Below are 13,668 nucleotides of genomic sequence, written 5' to 3'. Positions count from 1 at the left end.
GAGCCATGCCGGTAGAGTGGTTGCTGATGCGGATTTCCTTGGGAAAAGGAACATCCTTTCGTGGGGGGTGGCATTTGTTGCAGTACATAGGAGGGAGCGGATGGAGTGTAAGGCACTAGTGAGAACCTCCTGCCAGTGAGAGGTGGGGAGACCTTTAGACGGAGAGCCAGTGTAACCGCTCTCCATATGGTAGAATTCTCCCTCTCGACCTGGCCGTTACCGCATGGGTTATAGCTCGTGGTCCTGCTTGAAGCGATACCACACTCCAGAAGGTACTGTTGCAGGTCCGCGCTCATGAATGAGGACCCCCTGTCACTGTGGATGGAATTGGGGTATCCGAAAATGGCGAAAATACTGTGAAGGGCCTGTATCATTGAGGTGGCAGTGGTGTCTGGGCAGGGCACAGCGAACGGAAAGCGGGAGTACTCGTCGATGGCCGTAAGGATATAGGTATTACGGTTGGTCGACGGTAGGGGCCCCCTAAAGTCTACGCTAAGACGCTCGAAGGGGCGGGTGGCTTTGATAACGTGGGAGTTATCCAGACGGAAGAAGTGGGGCTTGCATTCAGCGCACACCGAACAGTCTCGGGTCATGGAGCGGATCTCCTCGACTGTGTAGGGTAGGTTGCGCGCCTTGACAAAGTGGGCAAACCTAGTGACCCCTGGATGACAGAGCGCCTCATTGAGTTTCTGTAGTCTGTCCATCTGTATGCTGGTGCACGTCCCCCAGAGAGTGCGTCAGGTGGGTCGTTGAGCTTACCAGGCCGGTACAGGATGTCATAGTTAAAGGTGGAGAGTTCGATTCTCCATCTGGCGATTTTGTCGTTTTTTATCTTACCACGCTGGGTGTTGCTGAACATGAAGGAGACCGCGTGTTGATCAGTCAGCAGTGTAATGCGCCTCCCAGCGAGGTAATGTCTCCAACGACGCACCGCTTCAACTATGGCCTGGGCCTCCTTCTCGATCGAGGAGTGTCTACTCTCCGGACCCTGGAGGGTTCTGGAGAAGAAGGCTACAGGCCGACCGGCCTGGTTCAAGGTGGCTGCCAGGGCGAAGTCGGATCCATCGCTCTCGACTTGAAATGGGACAGACTCATCGATCGCGTGCAGCGTCGGAGCAGCGATGTCGGATTTGATTCGATCGAAAGCCGCTGTGGCTTCGGTCGAGAGGGGAAAGGAGGTGGTCTTGATAAAAGGACGCGCCTTGTCGGTGTAGTGTGGAACCCATTGGGCGTAATACGAGAAAAGGCCCAGGCAGCATTTGAGAGCTTTCTGGGTATGGGGGGGGGGGTGGGTAAGTCTATTAGGGGACGCATGTGGTCAGGATCTGGCATGACTATCCCGTTCTCCACCACGCAACCTAGAATAGCGAGTCATGTGGTCCGGAAGACACACTTGTCCAAATTGTAAGTCAGGTTCAGCCGACGGGCGGTTTGAAGAAATTTGTCTAGGTTGGCGTCATGGTCCTGCGTGTCGTGGCCGCAGATGGTGATATTGTCCAGATACGGGAAGGTAGTGGTTAGCCCGTTCTGGTCCACCATCCTGTCCATTTCCCGCTGGAAGACCGCGACACCATTCGTGACCCCGAATGGTACCCTGAGAAATTGATATAGCCGCCCATTCGCTTCAAAGGCCATGAATGGTCAGTCCTCGCCACGGATCGGGAGCTGGTGGTAGGCCGAACGTAGGTCAATGGTAGAGAAAATGCGGTATTGGGCGATCTGGTTCACCACATCCGTGATGTGTGGCAGGGGGTAAGCATCCAGGAGCGTGAAGTGGTTAATGGTCTGGATATAGTCGACCACCATCCGTAGTTTTTCCCCGTTCTTGACAACCACCACCTGGGCTCTCCAGAGGCTTGAACTGGGTTCGATGATGCCCTCAACCAGCAATCTACGCACCTCACTCCTAATGAATTTCCTGTTTTCGTAACTATATTGCCGACTTTTGGTGGCCACAGGCTTCCAGCCAGGGGTGAGGTTTGCGAAGAGTGCTGGCGGGGCAATCCGGACTGTTGAAAGGCCGTAGGATTGGCCCCGGGGTACGGGGGCGGGTTGCTCGGGTGCTTCGGGGGTGGGGCGATGGCAGACCGAGAGGGGGGCGTAGGGTCCCCCAAAGTCTAGGGACACCGTTCGGAACTGACACTGGAAGTCTAATCCCAGCAACACTGGGGCGCACAATTGGGGAAGGATGAACAATTTGAAGTGGGTGACCGTTACGCCCTGTACTTCCAGTGTGGCGATGCAATACCCCTTTATCCCAGTCGAGTGCGACCTCGTCGCTAATGAGATCCTCTGGGTAGTGGGGATAATGTCAAGTCCCCAGCGGAGGGCCAGATCTGGCTGGATAAAACTGTCAGTTGACCCAGAGTCAAATAAGCAATTGGTGTAGTGTCCATCCACTTTAATCAATTCCATTGCTCTGGTGAGGGGATGAGAGCATTGCTGGTTTAGTGTTATTGAAGCAGTTGACAGGGGAGTTTTGCGCAATGATGTCACGCAATGGGATGACGTCACGCAATGGGATGACGTAGTCAATGCTCGAGGAGCGGGTTGGAGGACCTCCCGGAAGTGCTGTTGTGGCGGCGTCGGCGGGTGAATGGTAAGTAGTGGGGTTTGTAGTTGCTCACGATTGGCGGTGGGTAGGTCGTTGGTCGTGGCGGTCGGGCCCTGGCGGTCGTCGGCGATGGACGCTAGGGTGAGTACCTGGTTGGTCGCGGGGGTGGCTGTGGCAGCGGTAGCAGCAGCGGTAGCGTCGGCTCCGGGGGTGTCTGTGGCGGCGGCAGCAGCGGCGGTAGCGTCGGCCACGGGGGTGTCTGTGGCGGCGGCAGCAGCGGCGGTAGCGTCGGCCCCGGGGGTGTCTGTGGCGGCGGCAGCAGCGGCGGTAGCGTCGGCCCCGGGGGTGTCTGTGGCGGCGGCAGCAGCGGCGGTAGCGTCGGCCCCGGGGGCGTCTGTGGCGGCGGCAGCAGCGGCGGTAGCGTCGGACCTGGGGGTGTCTGTGGCGGCGGCAGCAGTGGCGGTAGCGTCGAGTGTTCTGCACGGGGGCGAGAGGCGGGCCAATACCATGGTTGCGAGGGTGGGCTGCCCCTTCCGCGTTCGGCGTCTCCGTTGCCGTGCAGGGGAGCCCTTGCTCTCATTGGACGAGAGCTCTGGGGAAGAAGAGTTTGAATGGGATAGTGGCGATTGGGCTTCACACGAGGCACTGTGTTTGCCGGCGGCCATTTTAGACCTACAGACTGCAGCAAAGTGGCCCTTTTTAAGGCATTTCTGGCACCTGGCTTTTCTTGCTGGGCACTGGGACCTGCTGTGTTTGTCCCTCCCGCAGAAATAACATTTTGGGTTCGCAGGGGGCAGGGTAGTAGCAGCCGACAGGCCGTCAGTGGTAGAGTAGAAGGGCACTCTACTCACATCAGAACGTGGGGTCCAGTCCCTAGAGAACTCGGTGGACTTTAAGGCTGCATCCTCCATTGTGATTGCAATCCGGGCCACGTCCTCTAGTTTTTCTACCCTTTGCTCGAGCAAGCGCAGCCTCACTTCGTTCGATCGGAGCCCGGCCACATAGGCATCCCGGACGAGATCATTTGTGATCTCAGCAGCAGTTTTGTCCACACAGTTACAGTCCTTGCCCAATGCCTTTAATACTTGTAAATATGCCCTGCTGGACTCGCCGGGCTGTTGCTTCCTCGAAGCAAGCACGAGCTGGGCATGAACTCTGTTCACCGGTTGATTATACAGTTCTTTCAGTACCTTTATGGTCTCATCCTGGATGTTCTCGTAGACTCTCAAGGACACCATAGACAGCAATGCTGTTAGACGCTGGTTATCCTCCTCCACCTCAATGAATCTCAGGAAGTTTTCAAAGTTCAGCAGCCAGAACTTAAAGGCTTTGAAGGCTGTAGCTGACTGTGGGTCGATATCAAGTTTTTCTGGCCGAGTTAAACGCTCCATCCCTTTCAAAAAAAATTCTTTTTGCTAATAAAATTGTAGAGCTCGTCGAAAGAACCAAAGACTTGTTGATCCAAACCAAGGCTTTTATTAGCAAAAGACAGGAGCTCTTCACAGGTGGCCGACCAGTCTGGAATGATCCGACCTGGCTAGGGACACAACCTTTTAAGGCCCAGACAATAGGCGTGGCTTAGCTCTCAGCCAATCGCTGTAAGCACAGTCTAGATACAGTAACTATATACACTATGTACATTGGTGATAGATCTGTACTATCACAGTATTATTGTTTATTGCGAGGTAATTGTACACAAAAGTAGGGAGGTTATATTTGTTGTAAAGGACACTGATAAGACCATGTCTGGAGTACTGTGTTAGCCTACTTGTTTAAGGAAGGATGTGAATGTGTTCAGTGAAAGGTCAGTGGTCAACAGCCCTTGTGTGGATTGCTTTGAGAGGAAGGATTGGATTAATTGTGGTAATAGCCACTGGAGTTAAAACACTGAGAAGGATCGACAGTGAGGATGGGGAGAGAACAGAGAACACAGAGGGGCCACTGATGAAAAGTAAGGGGTCACTCATTTCAGAAAAATGGAGCAATTTTTATCTCTCAAAGGTTGTGATCTTTCGATATTTTTATGACAGATGTGGACAGTTACTATCAGTCTCTTGAACCTTCCCTAATGACACTAATCAGGGGCTTCTCTGACACCACTAGAGGACTGTTTGTAGCATTGTAATGTCAATTTTTTAAACTAGGTTAATACAAATATTTATTTTCTATATTCTGTATTTATTGTCTTTTTTAATTCAATTATGCTCAGCGTTCGAGTTTGTTTTTACAAGTATCTGTTTTGGTGCACACTGTCTGTGCACAATGTGTATGACCATAAACTCATTATCATCAGTAAATCCAACAGGGGAGTGAGGGGTCACTGCAGCTGGATGGGAATGGTGCAAGCTGTAATCTCATTTTATGTCAGAGGGGACTCAGGAGACTGGGTAACCCCTCCTGCTCTTCACTATGTATGTCATGTCCCCAAGTCCCTTTCCACTCTCTACCAAGGCTGTTCTTTCCTCTGAACTGTTGCATTCTCCAGACAGTTCATTAACCCACCACCACCCTCCACCTTCATGCTGAGAGTTTGTCCTCCATGCTGAGTCCTGTGCCCATGGTTTTCCAGTCAGGATGCCCAGGCTGATCTTTCCAGATTGTGCCCCAGCCTGACTACCACAGATGCTTGCTACTTCAAAGTCTGATCTTCTCGTTACGACCGCTACACCATTGTCCATTCCAGTATTTACCATACCCTGCCATACTAGAGCATCCACACCCATTTTGTTCTGACTACATACTTAAATGGCATATTTTTACTTGATTATCTTTAGCTCTGGGGTGTCAAGTTTCAGTAGTTCACCTCATCGTTACCATTGATTATATTTATTACACCTTTAAGTTTAGCATTGTTTCTTCTTGTTTCTCAGGCTGCAGCTCGCATTATTGATATTTTCGACGTGGAGCCCACCCGAATGAACATCCCCAGTTACGGCCATAAATTTGTCATCGTCAGGTTCACTCCTCCAACAATGCAGAACTATCAGTGTTTATTTGAAGCCACTGTGGAAGCTGCAGCTGGGTATGTTATTGTCAACAGAAACACATCCCTCCAAATTCAAGGACAGGACCCTTCCAATTGTTTTCGGACCCTTGAATGGTCCCCCAGTTAGTAGAACATGATGCCTGTACTTTTCCCTTTAACAAAGTATTCTACACTTTAGTATTACTGTAATTCTATATTTTTATTCTTCCATCACCTGCTATACTTCGTAGAGGTTGACTTGCCTGGATAGCACACAAAACAAAGTTTTTCATTCTTTCGTGACATTAAACAATTCAATTCAATGATGATGTCATGACAGAAAAGTAAAAAGATAACAAAAATCATTGAAGTTGCTGCACAGTGAAAAGGCCACAATTAAGCAGAAGCAATGTCTGGATTTAAGTTACATAGGAAAACAATAAAAAATAAGGCGGGAACAAACATTTCCACCCAGGATTAGTAAATATGCAGACGATACTAAGATAGGTGGAATAGTGGATAATGAAGAAGGTTTTCAAGGATTGCAGAGGGATTTGGGCTGCTTAGAAAAGTGGGCTGAAAAATGGCAGATGGAATTTAATGCTGATAAGTGTGAGGTGCTTCATTTTGGTAAGAAGAATCAGAATAGGACATACGTTGTAAATGGGAGAGCATTGATGAATACAGAAGAGCAGAAAGATTTAGGAGTAACGGTACATCGTTCCCTGAAGGTAGAAACTCACGTGAATAGGGTGGTGAAGAAGGCTTTTAGTATGCTGGCCTTTATCAATCATTGCATGGAATATAGGAGTTGGGAGGTGATGTTGAGATTGTATAAGACGTTGATGCGGCCTAATTTGGAGTTCTGTGTGCAGTTCTGGTCGCCTAATTATAGGAAGGATATAAACAGAGTGGAGAGAGTGCAGAGAAGGTTTACCAGAATGTTACCTGGGTTTAAGCATCTAGAGTATAGGGAGAGATTGGACAGATTAGGTCTTTATTCTTTGGAGCGTAGAAGGTTGAGAGGGGATTTGATAGAAGTATTTAAGATTATGAAAGGGATAGACAGAGTGGATGTGGATAGACTATTTCCGTTAAGAGGAGGAAAGATTAAAACAAGAGGACATGAGTTAAGAATTAAGGGGAAGAGGTTTAGAGGTAACATGAGGGGGAACTTCTTTACTCAGAGAGTGGTAGCCGTGTGGAATGATCTTCCGGGAGAAATAGTGGCGGCGGAGTCAATTGTATTATTTAAGAAAAGGTTGGACAGGTATATGGATGAGAAGAAGATGGAGGGTTATGGGCATTGTGCAGGAAGGTGGGACTAGAAAGGGGTGTTTGGTTCGGTGTGGATTAGAAGGGCCTAATGGCCTGTTTCCGTGCTGTAATTGTTATGTTATGAAAGGTCCATTTCTGAGCCATAGATTTGGTGTTGCTCTTGGCAATGAAACCTACCAGCACTGTATACCTGTTGCCATAATGTGAGACAGTAAAACATGAAACTTTGTAGAAGTAAAAACACAACACTGGAGAAACTCAGCTGTCAAACATAATCAACGTTTCAGGTCTGAGCCCTTCATCAAGATCTGACAAAATGTAGGCAGGCATCCGAACAAAATGGTGGGAGAAAGGCAGAGTCAGCATCAGAACAACTAATTGGGGGGCATTAGGATAACCACAGGGGTGAGGGGGGCACAGACTGACATTGGAGACTCACTCAGTGGGGGAGGGGGTGCCATACCTGCCGTGAACCTCCTACATACACTGCCATCACACTTCCCCGACATAACATAGCCCGTGGAGACAAAACCACGTGATGCTAGTGTGGCAGGTGGTGGGGATATAATAACTAAATTGGGGGCATGGCCCACGAATGCTCCCCCATGACACAGCCTGGCAGTAGGTAATAGGTGGATAAGAGAGGGAGGGAGCACTAGCAAGCTGGGGGGTTGGGGGGAGTGGCTCTGTGAATCGAGAGGGAAGGGTGTGGAGAGCTGGAGGAAAGAGAAGGAGGGAGAATGGAGAGTAGGTTGGTAGAAACCGGAGAAGTCGATGTTAATGCCAACTGGTTGGGGGGTGCCCAGATGGAAAATTATTTTGACCCATCAATTTATGGGTGGTCTTGGTTGGACAGACATTTCGGCATGTGAGTGTAGCGCAGAATTGAAATGGAGATCTGCAAGAATTATAGAGTTCACTCACTTTCATTGAACAAAAAGTCATCGCCAGGGCTTGGTGATTTATAGTTGGTTGCAACACCTCAAGTTGAGGACAAGTGAAGGTTGTCTCTTCCACTGTAACATCTGCCCTGCAGCCCCTGTTGAGGTTGTCATTGTATGAGAAAGGACGGTTCAGGTATGAACAATGTACCTTATGGCATCACTCACCCACAGCCCATGTTCAAGCATTGGGTCTGGTCTCTGCACAAAGACCACAAATTGGTAAGGTATTGCTGGACTGTAAATGCATGGAATGACAGCCCAATAAGATTAACGGCTTCAAGTAGAATCAGAAGGAAATGCAAAATGGTTCCTCTACAAATCAAATTAATCTATTTAAAAGCAGATTGTGAGATTTACATGCAAGATTTTTCTTGGGCTGACAAATACCAAAAGACATTTGTTATAGTTTAAATTTTAGGTAAGTTTTTTACTCAGAGAGCCATGAGTGTGTGGAATGCTGAAACTCTTGATGGACACTGGTGCATTCAAAAGACTAAGGCACATGGATGTAAGAAAAATAGAGGGCTATGAGGTGTGAGGTTGGGAAGGGCAAAATTGCTGCAGAGTAGGTTTACATAGGTTGGCAGAAGGGCCTGTACTGTGCTATAATGTTCTCTGTTGATTGTAGAATAATTAGAAGCTCCCGATGTATTTTCAGAGAATATTAAATTGCATCCTCTTACTATGCTCGTTTGTGTTTACAGAATTCCTAAAAGCAAATCATTGGTGTTCGATATTGTCGGAGATGGGAACCTGCCAAGGATTAATATCCTTCGGCCCCTCCTGCGTAATACGATCGGGAATCCTTTGCTGATATACTCACGTTTACTGTTGGGTCAAACAGAGAAGCTGCCTGTGGTTCTGAAAAACGATGGTACCTTGCCTGCACAGGTAAGGTGGGGAACTCCTTGACTGGATATTCAGCAGTAATGCAATGATACAAGAACATGCCAATCCTGCTCTCACTGAAGTTTGGGGTGAAACACAAAAGTCTAGAGGCACTGTGTTTGTAATGAAAACATAGAAATGATGGAAGAATTCATCAGGTCTTGCAACATCCATGGAAGGTAAAGATACCGTATAACAGAAGTTTCTGGTCTGAGTCCTTTTGTATCTTTACTTCCAATGGTGACTTCCTCCAGCATTTCTGTATTTTCTCACTGTACTTTGGTTATTTTCTATAACATTGAACAGAATTTGGGACTTGATGTTAATAGGCTTGCGTTTGACACCAGTGTCCATGCACACTGCTGCCAAAGAATCCATCTGCAGTTACCCAGCCTCAACTGGCATTGACATACCCAACCTCGACTAGCATTCTGAAATCATTGATCCAAGTATGAGGCAACATTGTGGAAGAATATCTCAGCTTTTGAAGTGAGTTCAGAATCAAAATCAGAATTTATTGTTATGAACAAGTCATGAAATTTGTTGCTTTGTGACATCATCATAGGGCAAACATTCATATAAACCACTTTACAACAATAAATAAAAATAGTTCACAAAAAGACAAAGTGAGGCAGTGACTATGTTTCATTGATTATTCAGGAATCTAATGGCAGTGGGGAAGGAGCTGCCCTTTTCCGAATGGTAGCAGAGTGAAGAGGACGTGGCCTGGGTGTGGCGGGGGGGGGGGGCATCCTTGAGGATAGAGGCTGCTTTCTTAAGACACTGCCACTTGTAGATATCCACAATGGAGTGAAGTCTGGTGCCTGTGATGTCAGGCCAAATTAACAACCCTCTGGAGTTTTTTTCTACAAATATGTTAATGGTAAGAAGAAAGCTAGAGACAAAATTGGTCCCTTAGAAAATCAGAGCGAAAACTGTGTGTGGAGCTGAGAGAAATGGGGGAGATATTGAACAGTTTCTTTTCTTCGGTATTCACTAAGGAGAAGGATATTGGGAGATGTGAGATAAAAAAAGCAAATTGGGTAAATATGGGGAATATAGAGATTACAAAAGGTGTAGTTTTAAGGCTTTTGAAGAATATAAAGGTGGATAAGTCTCCGGGACCAGACGGGATCTTCCCCAGGACATTGAGAGGTGAAAGAGGAAATAGCAGAGGCTCTGGCGGTAATTTTCCAAATGTCATTAGATATGGGGATAGTGCCGGAGGATTGGCGCATTGCGCATGTGGTTCCGTTATTTAAAAAGGGTTCAAGGAGGAAGCCTGGCAACTATCGGCCTGTAAGTTTGACGTCTGTGGTCTGTGTAAATTAATGGAGAAAATTCTTAGAGATAGTACTTATAAACATCTGGATAGACAGGGTCTGATCAGGAGCACTCAACTTGGATTTGTGGGAGGAAGGTCATGTTTGACCAATCTGATTGAATTTTTTGAAGAGGTGACTAGGAATGTGGATGAGGGTAGCGCAGTGGATGTTGTCTATATGGACTTCAGTAAGGCCTTCGATAAGGTACCACATGGAAGGTTAGTTAGGAAGGTGCAGTCTTTAGGTATAAATTTTAAGATAGTCAAATGGATTGAACATTGGCTGAAAGGGAGAGGCCAGAGAGTGGTAGTGGATAATTGTCTGTCAGGTTGGAGGCCGGTGACCAGTGGTGTGCCTCAAGGATCTGTATTGGGCCCATTGTTGTTCGTTATATACATTAATGATCTAGATGATGGGGTGGTGAATTGGATTAGTAAATATGCAGACGATACTAAGATAGGTGGAATAGTGGATAATGAAGAAGGTTTTCAAGGATTGCAGAGGGATTTGGGCTGCTTAGAAAAGTGGGCTTAAAAAATGGCAGATGGAATTTAATGCTGATAAGTGTGAGGTGCTTCATTTTGGTAAGAAGAATCAGAATAGGACATACGTGGTAAATGGGAGAGCATTGATGAATACAGAAGAGCAGAAAGATTTAGGAGTAACGGTACATCGTTCCCTGAAGGTAGAAACTCACGTGAATAGGGTGGTGAAGAAGGCTTTTAGTATGCTGGCCTTTATCAATCATTGCATGGAATATAGGAGTTGGGAGGTGATGTTGAGATTGTATAAGACGTTGGTGCGGCCTAATTTGGAGTTCTGTGTGCAGTTCTGGTCGCCTAATTATAGGAAGGATATAAACAGAGTGGAGAGAGTGCAGAGAAGGTTTACCAGAATGTTACCTGGGTTTAAGCATCTAGAGTATAGGGAGAGATTGGACAGATTAGGTCTTTATTCTTTGGAGCGTAGAAGGTTGAGAGGGGATTTGATAGAAGTATTTAAGATTATGAAAGGGATAGACAGAGTGGATGTGGATAGACTATTTCCGTTAAGAGGAGGAAAGATTAAAACAAGAGGACATGAGTTAAGAATTAAGGGGCAGAGGTTTAGCGGTAACATGAGGGGGAACTTCTTTACTCAGAGAGTGGTAGCCGTGTGGAATGATCTTCCGGGAGAAATAGTGGCGGCGGAGTCAATTGTATTATTTAAGAAAAGGTTGGACAGGTATATGGATGAGAAGAAGATGGAGGGTTATGGGCATTGTGCAGGGAGGTGGGACTAGAAAGGGGTGTTTGGTTCGGTGCGGACTAGAAGGGCCTAATGGCCTGTTTCCGTGCTGTAATTGTTATGTTATGTTATTATGTTAAATTAAAAATAAATTTAAAAATGAAAGAGGTGCTTTGTTGACCAAGGTAAAGTTTCAAGAAACTGTGAATCTTACTTTGATGCAGCATTGCCAACCACATTGCAATAGTTGCCTGGCACTGATTCCATCATTTGATGAGCCCAGCTTAGAAATTCATGATTTCATTTATTTCTCTCAGTGGAAACTGTTAAAATTGAAGTCATGGACTAAATTAGTTTGCACAGAATTAATGTTGGAAGCTCTCCATCTTTACTGAGGTGACACTGGAGACACATTGAGGCAGTGGAAAAATGTAGAATCAAACTAAGGGAATGTAGGAAATTTTGATTGTTAATTTATGATGCTAAATGTCAGTTCTTAAGAGCTTTTAACCAAGGAGTGCACATTCTGAACCCCCATACCCACAAAGGGAAGATAGTATACATGAGCAGAACTAGGGAAAAAATAGACTTTGTGAAGTTATTTCTCACACCCCGATGAAATTGAAATGTGATGTTGGATATTTGGCTGGATCTATATTTTGCAAAATCTGCAATTTTGGTAAAAATATTTGTGCAGTTCTATTTGCTTTGCTCCAAAAAGTAACAACATGCCCTGATGTTCCTTTACAAAGCGTTTATCCTAATGCCTTTGTCATTAGGAAGTGATATCTGAAGGTGATTGGTTCTCTAACAAAATATTGACTAAGCATGTTTACCTCTGAGTTTGTCAGTCACACTCCAATAAATGATGTTTCATGATAGGTGTCAATCAATCTTTCTGATGACCATGGAATGTTTTCTCTGAGGCAATGTATCGGTACGATATGCTCCTATCCCAAAGAACGTTACATCAAGGAAGAGAACCCAAGCAGAGGTAACAGCTTGAAAACTCAATGAAACCTCACAATAACGAATGTCAATAAAATGGACATACTGGAAATTTGAAATCAAACAGAAAATGTTGGAATCTTTAAGGCAGCATCTGAATTAATGTTTCAGATTGATGATTTTTAATTATAATTAGGTAAAAATAGGATCCAGACATGTCTCAAGATGAAGAGAAGACTGAGGACAAGGAAAAGTATCAGTGATGGGATACAGATGTTGAGGTGGCTGAAAGACTATTGAATAAGAGAAGGTACATCTGGAGGAGGTGTAAATAGGAGAGATGAAGAATATGTGAAATAACAGAAAAAACAGGGAGAAAATGAAGACTGGTGTCATAGATTATCTGAAATTGCTGGATTAATTGTTAAGACATGATAGTTGTACTGTGCCAAGGCAAAGCTGAGATGCCATTCCTCCAGCTTATACTGAGCTTCACTGGAGCAATGCAGAAGTCTAAAGGCTGATAGGACAGAGTTGGAGGTTGGAGTGGAATGGAGAACTTAAAGTGACAGGTGCCTGAAAGTTCAGGACTATCATTGTCCAATCTGTGTCCCACGGGACCTTGGAAGAGGTACAAGTAAATCCTTACTTCATTTGAAAGTACCACTTGAGTCCTTGAATGGAGGTAAAATGCAATACATCTTATGTGGTTGCATTGGGACATGCCAGTGTTGGTGCGGATGGGATAGTAGACGAGCATACTGAGGAAGGCATAGTCTCTTCAGAGAGCTGTAAGTGAGAGGTGGTGGGATAATGTTGGAAGATTCGGAACTTACCAAAATGGTTCCATTGTATTGAGAGGGCAAGGAAAATTGATTCTTGTTCAGAGTTGGGTGGCATGGTTGGCATATGGTTAGCATAATGCCTTTTCAGCGCCAGCATTTGGGGTTCAAATCCTGTGCTGTCTGTAAGGAGTTTGTAAAATACAGTGTCTGCGTGAGTTTTCCCCAAGGGCTCTCGTTTCCTCCCACCATTCAAAACATACCAGGGATGTAGGTTAATGGGGCGTAAATTGGGTGCACAGAGACATGGGCCGAAATGGCCTGTAACCATGTTGAATGTCTAAACACTTTTTAAAAATTAAGGCAGAATTGCAGGAAATGTAACAGACAAGCTTCTCAACTCTGATGGGACAGGAACCATGATTGAGTATAGACATTTGGAATTACTTTTGTGGAGATGGATTCATCAGAACCAATGAAGTGGAGACAACAGCATTGGGAGAATGGAATGGAGTCCTTCTCTGAAGCAAGTTGGGAAAGGTGCAGTCAATGTACTTGCAACCTTTACTTGAAACGGAGATAGAGTGGTTGAGAAAGGGAAAATTAGGTTTTTTTTGGTGGGTATATATGGGTTGGCATAATATCATGGGCTGAAGAGTCTTTGCTATGATGTAATGTTCTATGTTTTTTAACAATCTGAGTTCTGACTGTATCCTGACAAAGTCTGGGATGTATTGTGGTGGAATATCTATCCCAA

The 13,668-nt window shown here is 45.8% G+C and overlaps 1 protein-coding gene across 1 annotated transcript in view; it reads left to right on the top strand.

The window, feature by feature from the left end:
• hydin (HYDIN axonemal central pair apparatus protein) overlaps positions 1-13,668 on the top strand; it is a 1,560,590-nt gene that overhangs the window by 1,255,275 nt on the left and 291,647 nt on the right. The window contains exons 61-63 of the mRNA XM_069900939.1: positions 5,425-5,576; positions 8,446-8,632; positions 12,064-12,175. Of these exons, the coding sequence (XP_069757040.1) occupies positions 5,425-5,576; positions 8,446-8,632; positions 12,064-12,175 (451 nt within the window). The remainder of the gene's footprint in view (positions 1-5,424; positions 5,577-8,445; positions 8,633-12,063; positions 12,176-13,668) is intronic.

This window comes from Narcine bancroftii, chromosome 10 (assembly GCF_036971445.1).
Source record: "Narcine bancroftii isolate sNarBan1 chromosome 10, sNarBan1.hap1, whole genome shotgun sequence".
In the NCBI taxonomy this organism is placed as follows: domain Eukaryota; kingdom Metazoa; phylum Chordata; class Chondrichthyes; order Torpediniformes; family Narcinidae; genus Narcine; species Narcine bancroftii.
The sequence above is the reverse complement of the archived record's forward strand: the minus strand, read 5'-3'. Positions and strand labels throughout refer to the sequence as shown.